This window comes from Sapajus apella, unplaced genomic scaffold (genome assembly GCF_009761245.1).
Source record: "Sapajus apella isolate SASKATOON/1434 unplaced genomic scaffold, GSC_monkey_1.0 scaffold28, whole genome shotgun sequence".
In the NCBI taxonomy this organism is placed as follows: Eukaryota; Metazoa; Chordata; class Mammalia; order Primates; family Cebidae; genus Sapajus; species Sapajus apella.
This window is the reverse complement of record NW_022436968.1, coordinates 5,392,715-5,416,409: the sequence shown is the minus strand read 5'-3', so window position 1 is coordinate 5,416,409 and position 23,695 is coordinate 5,392,715. Positions and strand designations below refer to the sequence as shown.

The 23,695-nt window shown below is 36.0% G+C and overlaps 1 protein-coding gene across 1 annotated transcript; it reads right to left on the bottom strand.

Moving 5' to 3' along the window:
- Positions 1 to 15,384: 15,384 nt before the first annotated feature.
- MSTN (myostatin) lies at positions 15,385 to 22,518 on the bottom strand. Its single transcript, XM_032292650.1, has 3 exons — positions 22,001 to 22,518; positions 19,820 to 20,193; positions 15,385 to 17,255 (listed from the first exon to the last, which is right to left on the bottom strand). The coding sequence occupies exons 1-3, from the start codon at positions 22,386 to 22,388 to the stop codon at positions 16,875 to 16,877; spliced, it is 1,143 nt and encodes a 380-aa protein (XP_032148541.1). The 5' UTR covers positions 22,389 to 22,518; the 3' UTR covers positions 15,385 to 16,874.
- Between the last annotated feature and the right edge of the window lie 1,177 nt (positions 22,519 to 23,695).

Below are 23,695 nucleotides of genomic sequence, written 5' to 3'. Positions count from 1 at the left end.
GACAAAAAAAAAAAAAAAAAAAGAAATCTGCTTCACCTGGACTTATTTGTGGAGTCTTCCCTCTTCCTAATTCTTCTTCTTTTTTTTATTTTTATTTTTTAGATAGAGTCTTGCTCTGTACCCCAGGCTGGAGTGCAGTAGCGTGATCTTGATCTCAGCTCACTACAACCTCTGCCTCCCAGGTTCAAGCGATTCTCCTGCCTCAGCCTCCCAAATAGCTGGGATTACAGGTGTGCACTACCGCCCCTGGCTGATTTCTGTATGTTTAGTAGAGATGGGGTTTCACCATGTTGGCCAAGCTGTTCTCAAACTCTTGACCTCAGGTGATCCACTCGCCTCGGCCTCCCAAAGTGCTGGGATAACAGGTGTGAGTCACCATGCCCAGCCTCATTCTATCTTCTACATGCTTCAAATACATTCTTTTACCACCATTGCTACTGCCCTAATAGTGGGAAACTGTAAATTTCTGAAGTCAAACTACCTTCATTTGAAATTTGGTTCACACTAGCTATGTGAATTGAATAAAGTTTTTTTTTTTTTTAACTTTTATTTTAAGTTTGGGGTGCATGTGAAGGTTTGTTACATTGGTAAACATGTGTCATAGGGGTTTTTTTGTCCATATTATTTTACCACCCACGTATTAAGCCAAGTACCAAACAGTTACCTTTTCTGCTCCTCTCCCTCCTCCCACCCTTTTCCCTCAAATAGACCCCAGTGTCTGTTGTTTCCTTCTTTGTGTTCATAAGTTATTATTTAGCTCCCACTTAAAAGTGAACATGTGGCATTTGCTTTTCTGTTCCTGTGTTAGTTTGCTAAGGATAATAGCCTCCAGCTCCACCCATGTTCCTGCAAAAAACAAGATCTTGTTCCTTTTTATGGTCGTATAGTATTCCATGGTATATATGTACCACGTTTTCTTTATCTAGTCTGTTATTGATGGGAATTTAGGTTAATTCTGTGTTTTTGCTATTGTGAATTGTGCTGCAGTGAAAATTTGCATGCATGTGTCTTTATAGTAGAATGATTCATATGTATCTGGGTATATACCCAGTAATGGGACTGTTGTGTCAAGTGGTAGTTGTCCTTTTAGTTCTTAGAGGAATTGCTATACTGCTTTCCACAATGGTTGAACCAATTTACGCTCCCACCAATGGTATATAAATGTTCCTTTTTCTCCACAACCTTGCCAGCATCTGTTATTTGACTTTTTAGTGATAGCTATTCTTACTGGTGTGAGATGGTATCTCACTGTGGTTTTGGTTTGTGTTTCTCTGATGATCAGTAATACTGAGCTTTTTCTTCATATGCTTGTTGGCTGCATGTGTGTGTTCTTTGGAGAAGTATCTGTTCATGTCCTTTGCCCACTTTTTGATGGGATTGTTTTTCTCTTGTAAATTTGTTTAAATTTCTTATACATGGTGGATATTAGACCTTTGTCAGATGCATAGTTTGCAAATACTTTCTCCTATTCTGTAGGTTGTCTGTTTGTTGATAGTTTCTTTTGCTGTGCAGAAGCTTTTGAGTTTAATTAGATCCCACTTGTCAATTTTTGCTTTGGTTGCAATTGCTTTTGGTGTCTTTGTCACGAAATCTTTGCCCATTCTTATGTCTAGGATTGTATTGCCTAGGTTGTCTTTCAGAGTTTTTATAGTTTTGGGTTTTACATTTAAGTCTTTAATCCATTGTGAATTGATTTTTGTATATGATTTAAGGAAGGGGTCCAGCTTCAGTCTTCTGCATATGGCTAGCCAGTTATTCCAGCAACATGTATTGAATAGGGAGTCTTTTCCCCATTGCTTGTTTTTGTCAGCTTTGTTGAAGATCAGATGGCTATAGATGTGTGGCCTTATTTCTGGGCTCTCTATTATGTTCCATTTGTCTATGTGCTTGTCTTTGAATCAGTACCATGCTGTTTTGGTTACTGTAGCTCTGGGGTATATAGTTTGAAGTCAGGTGAAGTGATGCCTCTCATTTTGCTCATTATCTTAGGATTGCCTTGGCTATTTGGTCTCTTTTTTTGATTTCATATGAATTAACTTTTTTTCTAGTTCTGTGAAGAATGTCATTGGTACTTTAATAGGAGTAGCATTGAATCTGTAAATAGCTTTTGGCAGTATAGCCATTTTAATGATATTGATTCTTCCTATCTATGAGCATGAGATTTGTTTTTTATTTGTTTATGTCTTCTCTGATTTCATCTGTGTTTTGTAATTCTCATTGTACCACTCCTTCATCTTTCTGGCTAGCTGTATTCCTAAATCTTTTATTCTTTTTGTGGCAATTGGCAATGGGATTGCCTTTCTGATTTAACCCTCAGTTTGGCTGTTGTTGGTGTATAGGGATGCTAGTGATTTTTGTACATTGATTTTTTATTCTGCAAATTTGTTGAAGTTGTTTATCAACTGGAAGAGCTTTTGGGCTAAGACTATGGGACTTTCTAAATATAGAATTATGTCATCTACAAACAGTGATAGCTTGATGTTCTTTCTTCCTATTTGAATGCCCTTTGTTTCTTTCTCTTGCCTGATTGCTCTGGCTAGGACTTTCAATACTATGTTGAATAGGAGTGGTGAGAGAGGGCATCCTTGTCTTGTGTTGGTGTCAAGGGCAATACTTCCAGCTTTTGCCTGTTCAGTATAATGTTGGCCGTGGTTTTGTCATAGATGTCTCTTATTCTTTTGAGGTATGTTCCTTCAATACCTAATTTATTGAGAGTTTTTATGTTGAAAGGGTGCTGAATTTTATTGAAAGCCTTTTTTTGCATCTATTGAGAGTAATCATGTGGTTTTTGTCTTTAGCTCTGTTTATGTGATGAATTACATTTATTGATTTGCATACATTAAACCAACCTTGTATTCTGGGGATAAAGCCTACTTGATTATGGTGGATTAGCTATTTGATGTGCTGCTAGATTCAGTTTGCAAGTTTTTTGTTTTTGTTTTTGTTTTTGTTTTTTTAAGGATTTTTGCATCAGTGTTCATCAAAGATATTGGCCTGAAGTTTTCTTTTTTTTATTGTGCCTCTGCCAGGTTTTGGTATCAAGGTGATGCTGGCCTCATAGAATGAGATGAGAAGCAGTCCCTCCTCCTCAATTTTTCAGAACAGTTTCTTAGGAATGGTACCAGCTTTTCTTTGTACATCTGGTAGAATTTGGCTGAGAATCCATTAGGTCCCAGGCTTTTTTTATTTGGTAGGCTATTTATTACTGATTCAATTTTTGAGCTTGTTATTGGTCTGTTCAGAAAATCAATTGCTTCATGGCTCAGTCTTGGGAGGGTATATGTGTCCAGGAATTTATCCATCACTTCTAGGTTTTCTACTTTGTGTCCACAGAGGTATTTGTAGTAGTTTCTGATGGTTGTTTTTGTTTCTGTGGGGCCAGTAGTAACATTCCCATCATCATTTCCAATTGTGTTTATTTGGATCTTTTCTCTTGTTTATTAGTCTAGCTAGTGGCCTATTTTGTTAATTTTTTCAAAAAGCCAACTCCTGGATTTGTTGATCTTTTGAGCGGTTTTTTGTATCTCGATTTACTTACAATTCAGCTCTGATTTTTGTTATTTCTCATTTTCTGCTAGCTTTGGGGTGGATCTGTTCCCACTTCTCTAATTCTTTCAGTTGTGAAATTAAATTGTTAATTTGAGATCTTTCTTACTTTTTCATGTGATCCTTTAGTGCTATGAATTTGAACAATGCATAGACTATAACAAGTGCTCAATTAATGGTGGCTATTAATGTTCGGACCTTAATCTCTTCTTCCCTAGACTACTTGTTCGTGTGATTGCTTTACACACTCACTGGTCTGTGTGTGTGACACGGGTCTGTGTGTTTGACACTGGTCTGTGTGTATAAGTGTGTTATCGTATTAGCTGGTAGTGATCTTTGTTTTCTATATTTATGCTTCTTTCAAGTTTTCTTGTAAGGCAGATCTGGTAGTAATGAAGTCCCTCAACATTTGCTTCTCTGAAAAGGATCTTATTTCTCCTTCACTTAGAAAGCTTAGTTTGGCTGGAAATGAAATTTGTGGTTAAAGATTTTTTTCTTTAGGAATGTTGAATGTAGGCCCCAATCTCCTCTGGCTTTCAGGGTTTTAGCTGAGATCTGGTGTTAGCTTGATCAGGTTCCCTTGCTTGATCAGGCAGGTAGGTGACCTGCCCTTTCTAGCTGCCTTTAATTCTTTCTTTCATTTTGACCTTGAAAAATTTGATGATTATGTGTCTTGGGGATGATCTTCTTGTATAGAATCTTACACAAGTTCTCTGTATTTTCTAAATTTGACTATTGGCCTCTTTAGCAAGGTTGCAGAAGTTTTCATGAACAAAATCCTGAAATGTCTTTTTCAGGTTATTTGCTTTCTTCCCCTCCCTTTCAGGGACAGCAATGATTCATAGATTTGGCCTCTTTACATAATTCCATACTTCTCAGAGGTTTTGTTCATTTCTTTTTATTCTTTTTTTCTTTATTTTTGTCTGTCTTATTTCAGAGAACTAGTTTTCAGGTTCTGAGAGTCTTTCTTCAGCTTAGTTTATTCTGCTGTTAATACTTGCGACTACGTTGTGAAATTCTTATACTGTGTTATTCAGCTCTGTCAGACCCATTAGGTTCTTTTTTATCCTGGCTGTTTTATCCTTCATTGTGATTTTTATTTTCCTTGAACTGGGTTTTGCCATCCTCTTAAATCTCAGTGATCTTTTTTCCTATCCATATTCTGAATTCTATTTCTGTCATTCCAGCCAGTTCAGCCTGGTTAAGAACTCTTGTTGGAGAACTTGTGCGATCATTTGGAGGATATACAACACTCTGTTCATTTGAATTACTGGAGTTTGTGTGTTGGTTCTTTTTCCTCTCCATTTGTGGGCGTTCCTTTAACTGCAGTGTAGATCAAGTATAGTCAATAGACTTCTTTTCTGGATGTTTTCATCAAGCCAAGGCTATGTGCAGTGTCTTTATTTGAAGCTGACTTCTTGTATCTGGTTTCAGAAGGGGATATGTTAGTGAGGTATTTTTGGTGTTGAAGATTTAAGGTGTGATCTAGCAGGTGGCACTTAGGCGTATCGGTCAGTTGGTAGACTCTTACTCACTTGTGTGGCTTCCCTATGATTCTTCGCAGTTGCAGCTGTGTTCCCTCTCAATGCTCTGAAAGTGTGAATTCCTCTCCCCCTTGAGTGGTGACTGTAGATTTTGACTTGGCACTCCTGAGCTGCCCACTGTAGTTCTGGGGTGATCCCAGTGTTTATGTTCCTTTCCCAACTTGGAGACAGAGAGTAAGGAATCTTAGTAGTGGTTGTGGCTGAGGGTCATTTGCTTGTTTCTGGGGGTCCCACCCGAGAGAGATGCAGGTCAGCAATCACTCAGTGCAATCAGCCCAGGATGGAGTGTCCTTGTGCTGTGGGTCCCAGCTAGGGGTTTTACTGTCTGGTGATAAGCAGTGTGTGGCCCATGGGAAATAGACTGGCCTCTCCTTGGGTTAACTGCAGCTTGTTTGAGGTGTGGATAAGGAACTTAGGGTCTTTTCTCCTTCGTTAGTCCAACGGTGGCAAGGGCAGCTCCACTGCAGAGAGGCTTTTAGTTGCCCCTAGAGGCTCTGTCCAGGGAGCTGCCAAGTTGCTACTGGCTTGATAGCTCTGGTGGGGGTGCCTGGAGGCCCGGGCCTGGAGGATCTACCTGATGAGGAGATATGAGAATGGGTACCCACGTAACAGGCTGGTCACTTTTCTGTTGGGGTGATACAGATGCTTGGGGCCTGCTCTAGTCCCTAGTTGCCTCAGATCTCCAGTATCTGGAGGTATCACCAGTGAAGGCTGTGAAACAGCCAAGATGGCAGCCTGTCCCTTTCTCTGGGAGCTTCTTCCCAGGGAGGTACAGGCCTGTTGCTGGCCCAAAGGCACCTGTAGGAGGTGGCTGGAGATTCTGGTTGGTAGGTCCCTCCCACTGAGGAGAAACAGGATCCAGGACCCTCTTATAAAAGCAGTCAGGTCACATTTGGTAGAGCAGCTGTGCTGTGCTAGGGTTCTACTTCAGCCCCCAGTTGCTTCAGGCACTCCAAAGCCTGAAGGCTGGAATGTCTTAAGTCACTGAAACAGCAAATATGGTGGTCCTCGCCTCCCTCTAGGAGTGCTGTTCCCGAAAAGGTTGCAAATCTCTGTCAGCCAGAGAACACTGGCAGGGGTGGCTGGAGGCCCCTGTTGGGAGTTCCCACCCAGTGAGGAGGAATGGGATTGGGACCCGCTGAAAGAAGCAGTTGTGCTGTGCTGGGAGATCTCTTCTATCCCTGATCAGCTTGGACGCTCCAAAGTCCAAAGGCTGGATCACTTCAGTCACCCAAACAGCAAAGGTGGGGTCCCACCCCTCCTCTGGGAGCACCCTCCCAGGAGGACTTCAAATCTCCATCAGCTAGAGAACATGGTTGGGGCATGGCTGAAGGCCCTGGTTGAGAGGTCCCACCCAGTGAGGAGGAATGGGATTGGGCACCCACTTAAGCAGCAATTTGGCCATGTTTTGGTAGAGCTGCTATGCTGTCCTGGGCTCAGACTCTCTAAATCCTGAAGGCTGGAATGGCTAAGGCACCCAAACAACAAAGATGGCAGGCCACCCCTAACTCCAAAAGCTCCTTCTAAGGGAGGCGCAATGCTGCTAGCAGTGGCTGGCTGGAATTCTAACCCAGTGGGTCTTCTCTTGTGAGGTGCCATGGAAGTGGGGCCTGCAGACTGTCACTGCTCAGCCCCCCTCATTTGCATCTCTTTCCTAGGTGTATGTGCAGGGGTCTAAACTCCCACTTTGCCAGAGCTGCAGCTACTTTTGCTGGAAAGCCTGAGTATTTAAGTCTCCAGGGTCTGCATGCTTGCCTGAATGGCTGCTCTGCCAAGACTCCACATAGCCTTGTCTGTCATACCGAAAGCCCCAGTGGAGTAGATTCACAAGGGGACCTTCTAATCCTCGGGTTGCCAAGATCCGTGGGAGAAGCAAGATTTCCTGAAGTCGCACGTTCGGTCACTGCTTCCCTCGGTCGGGGAAGTTCCTCTGGCTCTGTGTTGTTCCTGCGTGGCCCAACGTCCTTTCTTGCTTTTCTTCATTCTCCATGAGTCAAGTTGTTTCCTTGATTAGTCCCAATGTGAGTACCTGGATGTTGCAGTTGAAGGTGCTGTATTTACTTGCCTTTTCTGTTCCTCTCATTGAGAGTCATGCACGTTAGCCACTTCTAGTCAACCATACTGGCCACTCCCATTCTGAATGAAGTTTCTTAGTTCTCTCTCATTTGTTGTTGTTGTTGTTGTTTTTTAGCCTATAAAATACATGTAATAATAGCCTTACCTCTCCAGATAAGATGATCATATAAAACACTTTGAACAATGCTTGGAATATAACAAGTGCTCAGCTAATGGTGGTTATTAACATTCAGACCTTTATCACTTCTCTCCTTGACTAGTCATTTCTAATTGGATTCATTTGTCCCCATGCCAACCCCTAGTCTCTTTCATTTATACTAGTATATAGAATTCAGAGGATCTGAGAATTGGATAGGAAAAATTACATCTTTATTTTGGCTTAATTGAAGCTTGACATCTTTCCATTCTAGAAGTCCAATGCTCAGTGCATCAGAGGCACCAGCATCTTTCCATTCTAAATGTAGGCTTGAAATGAGAGAAATATTCATAATATCTGTGTCCATGTAACCAACAAAAATCACAAATATCTAATAGCAAATTGCAGTTGTTGCAGGTATCTCACGTATGCTTATCACTACTTTTAAGTTATGATAGTGCTTTCTACTAGGTGGTATTATTTATTTTATTAAAAAGCTTTCGTGCTGTCAGCTTCTATTATATCCTACATTAAAATATTTTGATAAGTTATAATTCAGTATAATTGGTTTCTTTTCTAAAACAATGAATTTTAAACCATTATTCTGAGAAGTAATATATAGACTTCACCTGATTTTAAAAGAGACTTTTACACACACACGGAAAAGTAAAACACACCTTATTTAAAGTGAGCTTTATAAGAAAAATTATGCATAGCCATATTACTCCCTCCTTAATGTGTTTCACTGTCTCCCTTCACTGACAGTACCAAGCACAAACTCCTTAGGTAGACATGCAAGACATACAAAGGTGTCCATCTACCCCTATAGCCTCACTGATTCTCATGCACTGCCCAAGACCCTATCTTTCCTGCCATTCTAAACTACTCATAGGACCTGGAAGACACCCTGTCTTCCATGTCTGTATTCATGAGTGCATGTTTTGGTTGCTTTGGTTTTGGAATGCCCTTCTTCTTCTTCTTTCCCATTTATTGCCTCTTACTTATCCATCAAACTTTTATTCATTATTAAAGACTTCGTTAATGTCTCCTCCTCTTTAAGTCCTTGTGAACTCCCAGTCCAGCTGAGGTGACTTTCCTCACTTCTCCCACAGAACCTTGTGTAAGGATCCATTTAGTTGTCAGAACAAGTGTCAACTGGGTGCTATTTGTCACGTTTTATTAGTCTTCACTTTTACTGTTTACTTTCCTGCTCTCAATTAGGCTGTGAGTTCCTTGAGAGAAGATTATGATTTATTTCTCTCCTCTTCTCTCTCCATAGTTCCCACAGTAGTACTAGTCTTGAACTCAATGAATGGGTGACGTCTGATAGAACACAAGTATGAATAGAATTGATATGTTACTTCAGAGGGAAAGTACCAGAGATATTCTGAATTGTTATTTTGCCCTCTTCTTCTGGGAACAATGGAAGAAAATATTACTCCTTTGGGAGGCTGAATGACATACTGGGTGAGACTAATCAACTAATGTAATGATAGAGGAGAAGCTTTGTGTCTTTTGGGGAGAAAAGATGTGTAATTTTTTTCCTCTGCAGTCAGGGAAGAAAGGTACCTTGGCTTCAGTAGAGAGGCGTGCTCTTCTAAAAGGACTCTGTTGTTGTGGGCTAAATGTCCCACACCTGCCTTTAAGGGGGAACTAAAATACAATGATAGTAGACTCTTCAAAAATTTGATGAAATAAATGGACGAATATGGGTAGAGCTGCAACTAGTTATTTCTGACCAGGCAGAAACCTCAATCATCGTACTGTTTTCACATTTATCTGATTTGATTATGGTTTGATGTCAAGGAGGTTCTTGATTTTACCCTAGGCATCCTGTGCTATTACTAAATTCTATGAAAATTATGTTTGAAATCTAAGAATTAAGAAAGAAAAACTTTTTATTTGAGGAGTGAGAGCTCCCTTTAATTTAGGCCCAGAGAGGCATAAACTGTGAGAGCATGTGACAGTAGTCACATCTTACTCCCCCTTTGAGCTAAATAATTATCTAATTATCTCTTGAAGCCATTTGCTATGTGGGCTCTAGACTAACTGAAACCAAGTTACCACAGAATGCCATATGCTAGATACCATAACTCATACCGTATAGTTCAGTGATGTACGGCCAATCACTAATCAATGTTACTTCTGTAAACCAATAAGAATTCCTGTCAGACAACTTTATATCACCTCACTCCTTCTTCCCTTTTGCCCTTAAAAACCTGCTAGTACCCATAAACCATCCCTTCTATGTACAACTATTATATATCCATAATTTAAAAAAAAAAAACAACAACTTAAAAAAAAAAAAACTTCTTGTAACAAAGGCTGAGTGGAGTACTCCCCAAGGCAACTTGGAAGTGTGTTTAAGGCTGCAGTTCTCAACCCTGGCTCACATAAATTGTCTATATTAATTTTGCTTCAGTTTCTTTCTTTAGGTCAACAGAATCCATGTGGTTGTTATAATGTGTCCATTGGGCACCATTTTACATTTATATCAGCAGGAAAAAAATAGCATTATAAATGGTAACAATTGAATAATTATGCTGAAGAAAAATAAATTGGATTCTTACCTCACATTTATGACAAAATAGAGTTAAGGTGAATTAAAGATTTTTTTTTTTTTTTTTTTTTTTATTTTGTTTTTTTGAGACTGAGTCTCACTCTGTTGCCAGGCTGAAGTGTAGTGTGATCTTGGCTCACTGCAACCTCCACATCCTGGGTTCAAGTGATTCTCCTGCCTCAGCTTCCCAAGTAGCTGGAATTACAGGCACCCGCCACCACACCCAGCTAGTTTTTGTACTTTTAGTGGAGATGGGGTTTCACCATGTTAGCCAGGATCGTCTCCAGCTCTTGACCTCGTGATCCGCCCACCTCGGCTTCCCAAAGTACTGGGATTACAGGCGTGAGCCACCACGCCCAGCCGAATTAAAGACTTTTAAAGTAAATAACTAAATCACAAAAGTATTAAAATAAAATATAAGATACATTTTGGAATATACTCCTCATGTAGAGGAGTAGGCCTAAGTGTGACCCAAAAAACTGGAAGCCATAAAATAAAGACTAAAGTATGTGACAGCATACAAATATTTTCAAATTCTGCATTAAAAACACAAGAAACCATAAAGTCAAAAGAGAAATAAAAATCTGGGAATAAAGAGTTGCAGCTTGCATCATAGATAAAGGGCTATCTTCTTAAATACATAGATTTCTTTTCAAAAGTACCAACAACCAAATAGAAAATAAATAGGGGCAAAGGTTAAAAGCAATTACTAAAAAAGGAAATACAAGTGATCCTTACTTAAAATACAAAAAGATTAATAACCTTACTTAAGAGAAAGGCAATTAAACTCATGATCAGATGCCATTTTTCATCTATCAAACTAGAAATATAAATGATGAGGGTATGGGAAAACAGGTAATCTCATACATTATATTAAAAACGTAAGTTGGTACAACTTCTACAGACTATAAATTGTATTATTGGTTAAAATTAAATGTAATCATATTATTTGATTCTGCAAAGGAAATTTTTCACACACACACATGCAATGTGGCTCCTTTGCTTCAGTATACATATACATTGTCGTGTAAACTACAGTAGCAATCTTGTAATTATAGAGACAAAATGATGTCCAAAGAAACGCAATGAGCATGGCAGAGTGAAGCAGTGGAAAGCGTTTAGGTCTTCAACTAAGCTACTGATCATACCCTACCAAGAGTTGCCTTACATCTGGACTTCTATGAGATAATCAGCTTTTCTATTAAGTCCTATTTGAATTGGGGTTTCTGTTATTTACAGCTGTATGTATTCTAAGTATACATATGATACATGTATATTTAGAGACACACATATATATTTAATTTTGAATATACTATTTGCTAAATCAATTATAACCATTTTTGTATATTTAGAATGTATGCATTTCCAATCTTAAAAATAATAACTCTAGTTTTAAATAAATGTTTATGTTTTTGGAGGGAGGATAAAATTTTAGGAGTGAAATCACCATTAGAACTTCTAAGGATCTTGTTACTGTTAAAATAACAACTTTTGAAAAATAAAACAAGTTTATTTAAACAAAGAACAATTTGTCAGTCAGACGCCCCTCAGAACCAGAGCGTAGCAGAGGTTGAAAGAGCTCTCCTATGCAATGTAGACAGGCAGCATTTATAGACGGAAAATGAACATGAAGTATAGAAACAGCTTGGTTGGTTAGAGATCTATGTTTGCCTTATTTGGCCATGGTTTGGTCAGTTGGCTGCCCGAGACTGGATGAAGCTCAGCTGCTGTGATTGGCTGACACCCAGCTATTTGTTATAAAATATACCCCTAAGTAAGGCTTTCACTTTGTTTACTTAATAAGTTAGATTGCCCTCCAGTTACATAGGGAGGTATGGAGATGGCCTCAGGCCAAATTTAGTTTACTGTTAAAAATTGAAAGGCACTGGTCAGGGCCTTTTTATAGCTAATGTACATTGTAGAGTGTTTATTTCTGATCACCTTTACTAATAACACTAGATATTAACATAAAATTTAGTGCCATTGTAGGTGAAAGGATATCATTTTGTTACCTTTCTATCATTAGAATTAATAACATGATTTATTAAGAAGTTACATTTTTCCAGGATTCCACTTGTCAGATCAGAAGCAGAAAAAAAAGGTAGCAAGTGCAAGGGTCTAGCCTCAGATCTCAAATATAAAGAGTTAGTAAATAGAGCCAGCCAGTCAGAACCTGTTTCTATATCTTTTCACATAAAGATCTCATGAGCCAGTGACAGGAAAGAATTTGTTGAAAAGAGAGAGGCTTCAGACATTGGTATTTTTGTGTTACCCTACCTCATGAGTTGAACTGGATGTAATGAATTAGAGATATTATACCCATCCTAGAAGTTCAAACAGTTGAGAATAGGGAGATATGGATATTGTGCATCATTTTCTGTGTGAAGTCCGTGGAGAGGACCTTTATTAGAGTGGTTCCCAGTGATGTTACATCTACAAAGTAGAAATAGTGGTATAGCATGAGGAGGCTTCAAGTAAAAGCTGGTCAATTTTGTAAGAAATCGAAAGTTACAATTTTTCATGCCTGAGTTAATGAGTGAAAAATTGTACCTCTACATTTGTATTTCTTATATTATGTATATACCCATCTTAGTCATTTATTAGTCATGCACCTCTCTGAGCCTCAACTTCCTTATTTCCAAAATGGAGATAATAATTCCCATATAATGTGATTTTCTTCTGTAAGTACATACTCATGGGTCTAGTCCAATATCCCATAAGTAATTTATTCTTTACCACACTAAAGACGATATATGAGAGCCAAACACACTAACCAGGTAATGTACTAGATAAAGCTATGTCAATATATACATGGCCAAATTCCAGTCACTGTGACAATTGCTGCCTTGAGATGACTCTGCTGTCTTTGACCAGGATGAGGAATCTTTGGTCAAACATCTGTCTGGTCAAACATCTTTCTGGTCAAGCTGGATAGGGCTCACTATTCATGGTCCACATACTTCTCTCGGCAAAGGAAGGAGTTCTGCTGGCCCTGCAGTTGCAGAGCTATTTCTCCCATAAGAGGCTTACTTGGTACAATTTGTTTCAGTCATAGGTGTGCACCCTGGCCGATGAGAAGATATGAATGTATCTGGGTTTGCACCAGTCCTACGCAACTTCGGTGGAATTCTGTCTGACTGGTGCTCTCAGGAATTTAAGTTCACTGTAAGACACAGGTCCTGGTAGATTCTAGACTTTGGGACAATTTTACTGGCTTACAAGGCATATCTCCAAGTAGAGGGGAGTACACTCATCTGCTTTTCTTTACTATAATTTTATCCCATGGCACTGGCCTCATTCAGAGCCCAAGATGACCTGATGTTCCTCAGCAGAATTCTTCACTTAGGGTGGTGCAGGCAGCCATATAATTCACTGCATTACTTGAGTTACCTGCAAAGTATGAAGTTTTTCAGGAAGATATTGAAGCTTGAAGCCTAGTGGTTGCCTCAGGGACCAGTCACTTGTTTCCATGTAACAATTTTCATTAAAATTTTGATTGTGTCCAGTAAACCAGTGTTTTATGCTTGTCACCTTCAGAATTCTATCTCAGCATTATCAGGATCTCATGACAACATGTAGGCGTACTTTCTTGTATGGACATGTTTTGTTTTTGGCTGGTTGAGAGGTAATGCCAAGTTTCTGAGTTCCATGGGAATAGAGCCAAGAGACATGTGGCTTCTTAGAGTTAGTGTCCATGGGAGCGGATCTGAGAAAATCTCATGGATGATCTATGGCCTGAACCGCATAATCAAATTTTGTGCTGAATAGTGTCCTTTGTAAGATGTTAGAGAAAAAAAAAATCCGTACACTCGTAGGAAAAGGTTTCTTAATAGAGTAATCTTGAATGGTTAGGAAAACAAATTAAAGGGGTGAATTGGTGATTTAGTCTTTCTACATTTTAATTTAAAGTGATCATTAAGATAAATGGACTCCAATATAGTTGTTAGCTCTTCTCAGGAGACATTTTCAATAGGTCTCATTAGGATCAGAATCTGGTATTATGTTTTACATTTCTATAAATTAATTCTAGTGGATAATAGTTTGCCTGTAGTGCATATACATAGAACTAATAAAATACCATTTTATTAAAGTTGATTTTTAGGAAAGTATATGTGTGTGCTTATTCAAAACATCAGCTTTATTATGAAGCAGAAACAATAGCATAATACTGTTAAAAAATTTTCTTTCTTACAGTAATCCAAAAGTGGAATCAATGAAAATGAAGCATGTGTGTCTTGCGTCATTGTCAAACTGTACAGTTCCATATCAGGAATACTTAGTGTAACATTAAACCTGATATAAGCTAGTTAACCTTTATAAGTTATCTTATTAAGGAGTTGTCTGTCATTATTATATATACATTTTATGCCTGTCATGTAAATTGGGCAGGCTCATATGTAAAATCTTACATTCAAGAACATCTTGTGTTCTTGACAGGATGTGATACTATTGAAGTATTTTGATATGTAATCTAGAAAAATATATTTAAATACTCCTTCTGTCTAGTGTTTTGAATGGCAACCAAGATAAACTTACTCTACTCATTTTCATAATATATTTTCCAAAGTCTTCCTCTGCAAAATGCCACTGAGGTATCAATGAACTAAATTTAATACCATTTTTCATTGCTTGACATCTCACTCAGGGATGGCCAAAATAGTATAGTTTGCTTTGATATGTTTTGTAGTGTGTAAACTGGAACTAAATGATCATGCAAGTGAAATTTCAACACTCAATTTTACGTGCCAGGCAAGTCGTGACTTGCTTATCATTGCCTATAGTTTCATTTCTTAGTTATATTATTGGTAGTATGCATGTGTTTTATTTTTAAAAGTGATCATTTGATATTTGAAATGGATTTTATTATAGTTTAATCAGTATTTGAATTTAGGTTTCTATTTTGTATATAACTAATATACAAATATAAATTATTGAAATATTTATATTAATTATAAACTAGCTATGTTAACACATAGAATTTTAATTATCTTCCCTATTAAACTTAGTCACTGCTTTATAACTAAGTTACTAAACTAATGGAGGGTGGAGAGGAGGGATCACTTCAAAATTATTTATATATGTTACTGCAATTAAGGATTTCTAGGTACTTTACAACTGTTTTGCAATTCAATTTGAAAATTGGTGAATTTTAGTGAAAACTGGTAGAAGTTGAGATACCAGTATCATTAAGTGGTAAGAAAAGATGTAGCTTTCTTGTATCTCTGTGGCTTCAGTAGAACTATATACCTTTGACAACTGCAGTGCATTTGGAAATTGAACCTATGAAAACATATAAATAGTTTTCAGGTCAAGATAAAGAGAAATGAAACAGATATAACTAGTCCTTGCTTCCATATGTATAAAGCAACTTGACCAGGACCAATTTAATAGGAATTTAACTCCTGAGAACCAGAGTAGCAGACTTAAAATTCCTCAATCAAACTTTTGTGCTAAACCATTAGACTTCTATAATAAAGTGAAAATCAGAAATCCAGAATTAATCATTATAATAAAAACTGTTGTGTCTTTCAGAAAATGTGAAAACAGTTTAATATAACTTATATTGTTTCTACACATTAGATATAAGAAATAATTTCATTTAATCATAGTACAATAAATTTGATTAACATTATCAAATTATAAAAGTAACAGTTATTGTTGAGATAGCATCAACTTATTATTCTTCATTTCAGATAATAGAGTCAATTATTTTGATATGCTTAGTAATGTTTGCAAGTATTAATATAATGAAATACTGAGATTTGAACACAATGACAGTAAACCATTGAAATTTCAAATTTACATTATACAGCCATCATGAATCCATAAGTGAATGTTAATAATGTAACAAAATATAAAATGATTGTAATTTAACCATCTAATCATTAACATCTGGAGTTTTAAGACCACTATTTAATCTGCTAATTTGATCTGAAATATAAGTAGTTGCTTTTATGTGATGCATGACGTCTTTGTGCCTTAATACTTAATTTGAAATGTCCTTAGTCTAAAAATTACCAAAGCAAATAAAAAAGGAGATGCTTATTTACAAAACAGTGTTGAATATATATTATATAAATGCATTGTTTGCATCTTTTTATGCAGTATTGATAGAGTCAATCATTTCTATCATTTTGCCATAAAAACTGCAGTGTTGTAAAGACAGTGTTGTAATTTTCCAAAGACAAAATTACATTGTTCTCCAAGTATGTTATTTTGAAATTTTGATAAAAACAAATACTATTTGACTGCCTTTTAAGATAATGCACTTTCTCTAAGCATGCTACAGAATTGAAAGCTAACCTCTAGAAAAATGATTCTTCTTACCTTAAAGAAAATCCATTTCTCATTTGGAGGTGTATGAAAATGCACCCAAAGAAAAGAGAAACTTACTATTTTACTGAATTTTTTTATTTGATAAACCTGGTAACTTCAGTCACTCAGCCTATTGTATTAGCACCATTGGCATGGATTGTTAACCTGTGTCAATTATAGTAGGAATGGAAACTTGCAAATATGGCACCATCCCTATTTTTGTGGAATTTTATCTTACCAAGTATGCTATCATGTAATATAAATTCAAGTGTTTAAGGATGATTCAAATGATAGTATATAGCAATCCTGCATTTTACCAAAACTGTAGGTAGATTTTTCTGTAAATATTAATCAAAATTGTAAAGAAGTAGACTTTAAAGCATACTCCTTTAATTCATCAGAATGCAAGGAGAATTGCTTTCATTTCCTCACCCATGTTGTAATATATAGGATCATAAATGTAATTTGATCTCCTTCTAGCTCAAAAACTCTGGAAATCATAAAACTTTTTATTGCATGATTTGTTTGGATGGTTAAATGCCAACCATTGCATCTATTCCCCCTTTAGTTTATATACTGTAGCTTATGCTTAAGTGACTGTAGCATACTCTAGGCCTGTGGTACTTAATTTCACAGCTTCAAAATTGTTGAGGGGAAATCTTCCATATTTTAGGAAGTTATGAACTTAATATAAATCTCATGAGCACCCGCAGCGGTCTACTACCATGGCTGGAATTTTCCCATATATTATTTGTTCTTTGCCATTAAAATATAGCATATTAATTGGAGACATCTTTGTGGGAGTACAGCAAGGGCCTGCTGAACCTTTGGGGTTTGCTTGGTGTACCAGATGAGTATGAGGATATTTTTGTAAAAATACAAAATCACACTCTCCAGAGCAGTAATTGGCCTTATATCTTTTAGGAGCGATAATCCAATCCCATCCAAAAGCTTCAAAATCCACAGTAAGAGGGTAACGACAGCATCGGGTTTCTGTTGAGAGATCATCACAGTCAAGACCAAAATCCCTTCTGGATCTTTTTGGTGTGTCTGTTACCTTGACCTCTAAAAAGGGATTCTGTAAGAAAAGGAAAGAACACTCAGTAATATCAATAGACCTGGAAACACTTTTCTACCTACCTTAAGAAATCATTATTAAAGAAATAAACTAATAATTTTGCTCATACCACATTTATTTTTAAAAGGCACAGCATTAAGGAATGTTAATTTACACTAGGCTCAATTTTCCCCTTATGTCTCAAAAGAATTTAACAGCAATACAAATTCCCCTAAGGTCAGTTCCATGTTTTTTTAATTTTTATTTTTCCAAGTTTGAGTACCAGACTGCCTGGCATATAATGGATGCCCTGAAAATACTTAAGGGAAGAAAGGGAGGGAAGAAGGAAAGGAGGGAAGAAAAGAAGGGGAAATGGGGAATGAAGGAAAGAGCTGAGCTCCCTCCTTCTTGCTTCATGATTAAATATGTTCACTGAATATGCCTGGCAACTCCTGGGGGGATAGGTATAGCCATCCAGCCTCCATTCTCTAGGTCCTCACTCAGGGAAACTTGAACAATAAAGCCAGGGCAAAATAGAGAAGGACAAATTCAGAAGAGATGATGATAGTTCCTGTATTCTTTCACTGGAAAATGTTCCTATTCAGATATTTAAAAATGGTTAGTACTCTCTCTGCCCCAATCTTTTAATGTGACTTTTAATGAGAATTTGTTTCCCTTTACATGAAAAAATCTGAGGAATACATCATATTAACCACTTGTCATATTATCAGTTTTGAGCATTAAAATGCTACCTACAAAAAGGAACACTTTCTTAAATAATTGACAGTAGTTTTTAACCCATATCTAAATGAAAATAGCTCTGGTAGTTATTGTTAAGACTATCAAAAATAATGATATCATTTTGGGAGTCATTAACATTTAGCATAGCATATATAAAGAAAACTACATCATTTAGAAAATCGTATAGTCTTTTAGACACCTACACACATGTTTATTGCAGCACAATTCACAGTTGTAAAGATATGAAATCAGCCTAAGTGCCCATCAGCAGATGAATGGATAAAGAAAATGGGGCATATATACACCATGGATTACTACTTAACCATAAAAAAGAATGAATGAAGTAATATATTTTGCAGCAAATTGTATGGCGCTGAAGAGCATTATTCTAAGGGAATGGAAAACCAAATTCCATATGTTCTCATTTTTAAGTGGGAGTTAGCTATGGATATGCAAAGACATACAAAGTAGTACAAGGTATTTTGGAGACTCAGAAGTGGGGAGGGTGGGGGTATGAGGAATTAAAAACTACATATTAGTGCAATATACACTACTTGGAGTGATGGGTGTGCCAAAATCTCAGACTTCACCACTATACAATTCATCTATGTAACCAGAAGCCACTTGTACCCCAAAAACTATTGAAGTAAAACATATGTGTGTGTGTGTGTATACACACACACACATATATATACACACACACAATAAAAAAGTAAATAATAAAAATGAAAAAAATTTTTATAATATTTTAAAGAATGTTTTTATTTAAAGTAGTCCTGATCTGCTAATTATATAATCTTTATAACCAAGATCATTTAAAGATTAAAAAGATAACATGTTTGTTGTTTACAAGTATAATCTTCTTTTGTAAATTATGTCAATAGATGAACATAAAAAGATGTGATCACATTAAGTGTTTGAAAATAGAAGTAAACAGAAACATAGGTTAGCCAGAAGAGTAACTCTAAATTTGTACTAGGTATTAAAATGTTTTTATTAATTTTTGTAATATTTAAGGTATTGTCATTTACTTGGCCTGATACTAAATTAGTTGGCTTTCCCTAAGTAAATTCTTGCACAAGAATGCTAAGGCAGCTCAGAAATATGACACATGCATACCTATGTAACAAACCTGCATGATCTGCACATATACCCCTGAACATAAAGTATAATAATAATAATAATAATAAAAAGAAGCTAGGTGGCAAAGGTTAACTAGTCTGTAAGTTGAAATTTTATTAGGAGTATTCCACAAAGAAATATATGCACACATCAGGGCACTGACATCCTACAAATATTGAACATGTTTATTATGAGTAATCTTAAATATATTTAATAAAATATAAATATCACTATAAATATAAATATCACTCAATTGATTTCTCATAATAAAACATTTTTCCGTTATAATTTTAGAAGTTTATCTGTTTTATGCTAAGCGAAAAATGTTTAACACATTTGGCACCCTTCTGGAAGAAAAAAAATGTTTTAATTTGTTTATGTACTAAAATCCACTATATAAATATTTTAATTCACACAATCATGTATCATATTAAAGGAAAGCATTTTATATTTCATTCCCAGTTCAAAAGAACTTCTTAAGAAGTTAAGTATGGTATAATTTTATTCTAAAATCTTCATGCAAAGTAAGAGTATCAAGGGAGTGTTTCATAGGATATAAAATTGGACATCTACTTTTATTGGGTACAGGGCTACCACTAGGGTAAGTTACCTTTGTCTGACTTATGAGCTTAGGAAATTTGTAGCTGTTTTCCACTATTGCTCATTCATATTATGAATAAAAACATAAGGTTGTTAGAATGCTATTTTCAGTTATCACTTACCAGCCCATTTTCTTTTGATTCTGGGAAGGTTACAGCAAGATCATGACCATTATCATCTAAAGCTTTTATTTCAATGCCTAAGTTGGATTCAGGTTGTTTGAGCCAATTTTGCAACACTGTCTTCACATCAATGCTCTGCCAAATACCAGTGCCTGGGTTCATGTCAAGTTTCAGAGATCGGATTCCAGTATACCTTGTACCATCTTTCATGGGTTTGATGAGTCTCAGGATTTGCACAAACACTGTTGTAGGAGTCTTGACGGGTTTCAAATATATCCATAATTGGGCCTTTACTACTTTATTATATTGTATTTTAGAGCTAAATTTAAAGAAGCAACACTTGGGTTTCCCATCCGCTTGTGTTAGAAAATCAGCTATAAATGAATAAGAAAAGAAGAATTACTGAAATTATTGCCCATTAAAAGGTGAACAAAACCCCTCCATGTTAATAGTTGAGCATTAAAAAAAATTAAGATCATGTATGCCTATTCAGTCTTTTAAAATGAAATACCATGTGGAACTTTATACCTCAGAAAAAAATGTCAAAGAAAATAATTACCCCTAGCTTTTCAGAATTTTTCAGATATATGTATTTTCAGCTGTTCTTCAGGAATCTATTCCCCTTCCAGAGAACTATGGACAAAGGAAGATTCTATGAAGTAATGAACACTGAATGAAATTTTAAAATGATGATGATTAGAGAGAACAAGAGACACTGTGGAGGAACAACCACTTAGAATTCTTTGGGAATCTGAGTAGTTACACTTACTGAGCAGCTGTACCAATCAGTCTGGGAGAAGGAACCCTTCCCCCAGGCCTGAATTACCTGGGGACAAGACATACTGAGCAACTTTACTGAGCCTCGGGAATTAGTAGAAAACACAGTATATCTGTTACATGTTGGCTTTGGAATAGCCTTTTAAAGAAGCAAAATCAAGCAGGTAATTAGCACAAAAATTTTGATGTTACATTCAGGCTATCTCAAAAGCTCAAAAGTATTGTCTCAGGGGCAGGCTGTTCATGTAAGCACAAGCACTAACAATTTCTTTTATTTTGGTTTTCCAAAATTGTCTATAGAAGGTAAATCTACTTCAGAACTATTTGATAGCAGAGTCTTAAATGAAAATTCTTTGCTGCATTGTAACCAGATTACTTAATAAGGAAAATATTTTAAAACTGTTTTGAGTCTTGTTTAAAGTATATAAAGCATTGTGTGAAAGCAAGATAACAGATGACGTAACACAAATTTTTTCTTGCCATGTCTTCTCTGTCAAGGTGCCTGTTTCTCTTTCCTGGAGAAAGTATTCTTTTGAGCTGATATAAAATGAATTGTATGAAATATGTTATCCCTGAGAAGCAATGTAGATACTACAGGTAAAAGCCCTTCCTCTCAGGAAGAATAAAATATTACAGAAGGTAACTAAGCACTGTGCCTGCTTGGAAGTACACAAAGTGGTTACTGTCAACAACAGTACCATGGTCAAGGTACAAGGAGGACTTCGTGAGCCATAACCTACCCAATTAAAATGTTTATTTCTTAGGCATTTTCTGATATTTAGTTCATGATGATTATTATGCTATGTTTACTCCATTATTGCTCTTACTAATACATTAAGATATGTAATTTTTAACATACTCTTCAGTGTGATACTTTCAAAATTAAATTAACTGTGAAGAACAATAAAAATACCGAGAGAGTTTCAAATAACAGAAATCACTTTAGGTTTTCAGCAGTGCTCAAGTAAGCTTAAACATCCAGCAAGTTTCTTTTTGTTTTGTTATTAGTGAAAAAAAACTTATTATAGATGCAAATTTTACACAACCAAATACAATTATAAAATATAATGTAAGTTTTTAACATTGCTTGTAGTATCTTCCAGTCCTTGCCTTGGTGGTATTACTGTGAAAGCATAAGCATGCTATCTATACTTGCCTTATTAAACTAATGCTATGCAAGTATTTTATTTTTTAGTTTTTATATCTAGAAGAAAACAAATAATGCAACAGATTTCTGTCTCATTAATATATTCTCAAGAAATCTTTAAAAAGAGAAACTCTTTTCCTTTCTACTTACATACAAGCCAACAGCTTGTTAAAAGAGCCTGAAAATAGATCTGTTTCTCATAAACACTAGAAAAACAGTCAGCAGAACTGTTGATATACACTAATAGGACTACTTACACTCTGTAGGCATGGTAATGATTGTTTCTGTTGTAGCGTGATAATCGTCATCTTCCAAAGAACCATCACTGCTGTCATCCCTCTGGACATCATACTGATCAATCAGTTCCCGGAGTGGAGGAGCTTTGGGTAAAAGTTGTCTTATAGCATCTTTGCTGATGTTGGGAGCTGTTTCCAGACGAAGTTTACTGAGGATTTGAATTTTTATGGCTTCTATTCTTGAAGATTTAGTGTTTTGTCTCCAAGTACATGTATTACACAGCCCCTCTTTTTCCACATTTTCGTTGTGCTCACTGTTCTCATTTAGATCCACTGAACCAGCAACAATCAGCATGAACAGGTAAATATAAACATAGAGTTGCAGTTTTTGCATGATTTTAAAATCCATATAATCTTTTTTTCTTATTCTTATTTCTTCCTTTTACTTTTCTTTTGCTTTTGAATAATGGCAAGCACAGTTTTAATGCATGTACAGTCTGAGAGACAACTTGCTATACCAGTGAATCTTTTATACTGTATTCCAAGTGGCTTTTTATATTCCAACTTAGATGAGACAAGTGTCGTCAGGATCTATGATTGGCTCTTGCTTCACAATGAATCTCGCTGTCAGAGGTTAAAACCCTGTCTGTCACAAGTCACCAAGCAGTATTTTGTTACAGTCAAGGGTGAGCTGATTCATTTGACTACTTCATAAAAGAAATAAATCTACAAATAATAAAAGATATTTGCGACATTTGAAAACTAAAAGTCTATGTTGGCAATAATATAAACTGTACTTAAATCTTATTAATCCTTATACAGCTCTTATTGTAATTTAAATAAGTCAACTTTAATTTGCACTACATATTTAAAATATGAAATATTACTTCCTCAAAAACTAAAATGATTTTATATTGTTTAGGCAAGCATTTGAAGTAAAAATATTTTTATTTGTTGTATTAAATTATTTTTAGTGCTAAGTAATTAGGAAAATAAAAATTAGGAAGATCTAAATTAAAAGTTAAGATTGTGATGCTAGTAGAGAATTTTCATTTATAATTTGAGAAACTTGTTTTCTGATTAAATTATTAGTACATATTGAAAGTCATTCTTATTATGTCATTTTGTGCATGGAATTATTTTTACACAGTTTAATGCCTTTTATTATTTTGAAAATTATGCTGAACTTTTGACTGGCTGGATTATTTCCTATTCTAAAGATGCAGATTAATATAACTCAGAAGATATGTTTCTTCATTGTTTATTACCAAGAGGGTAATATCGGCTAGTAGAAAAATCTCTGAACATAGAATAAGATAATGAATTTTATAACTGGCATTGCAGAGCTTATTACAGTTTCCTCAGATTTCCAGCAGTAAATATCCAGAGAGTAAAAAGTGTAGTATTTATTCTCTATAAGTTACATCAGAATATTGTGAGCACATAAAAAGAAAGAGCATCATGATAAAGGGGTGACCTTTTGTGGTTTCCCAATACTGTGATATGTTTGTACCCCTTTGCCAATTTCTCATTTTGACCAGAGGGCAGACACCTGGCAGGGATTTGGGGTAAAGTCTGGGAGCAGAGAATAGAGCTTTTTGTTCTCTAAATTTAAGTGGCCTCTGTAGGGATCAAACGTTCAACCTTAGCTCTGGGAGCCACAAGATGTAGTCAAATGAACTATTAAAGAGCTAAGCAAACAGAGCCAGCAAGAAA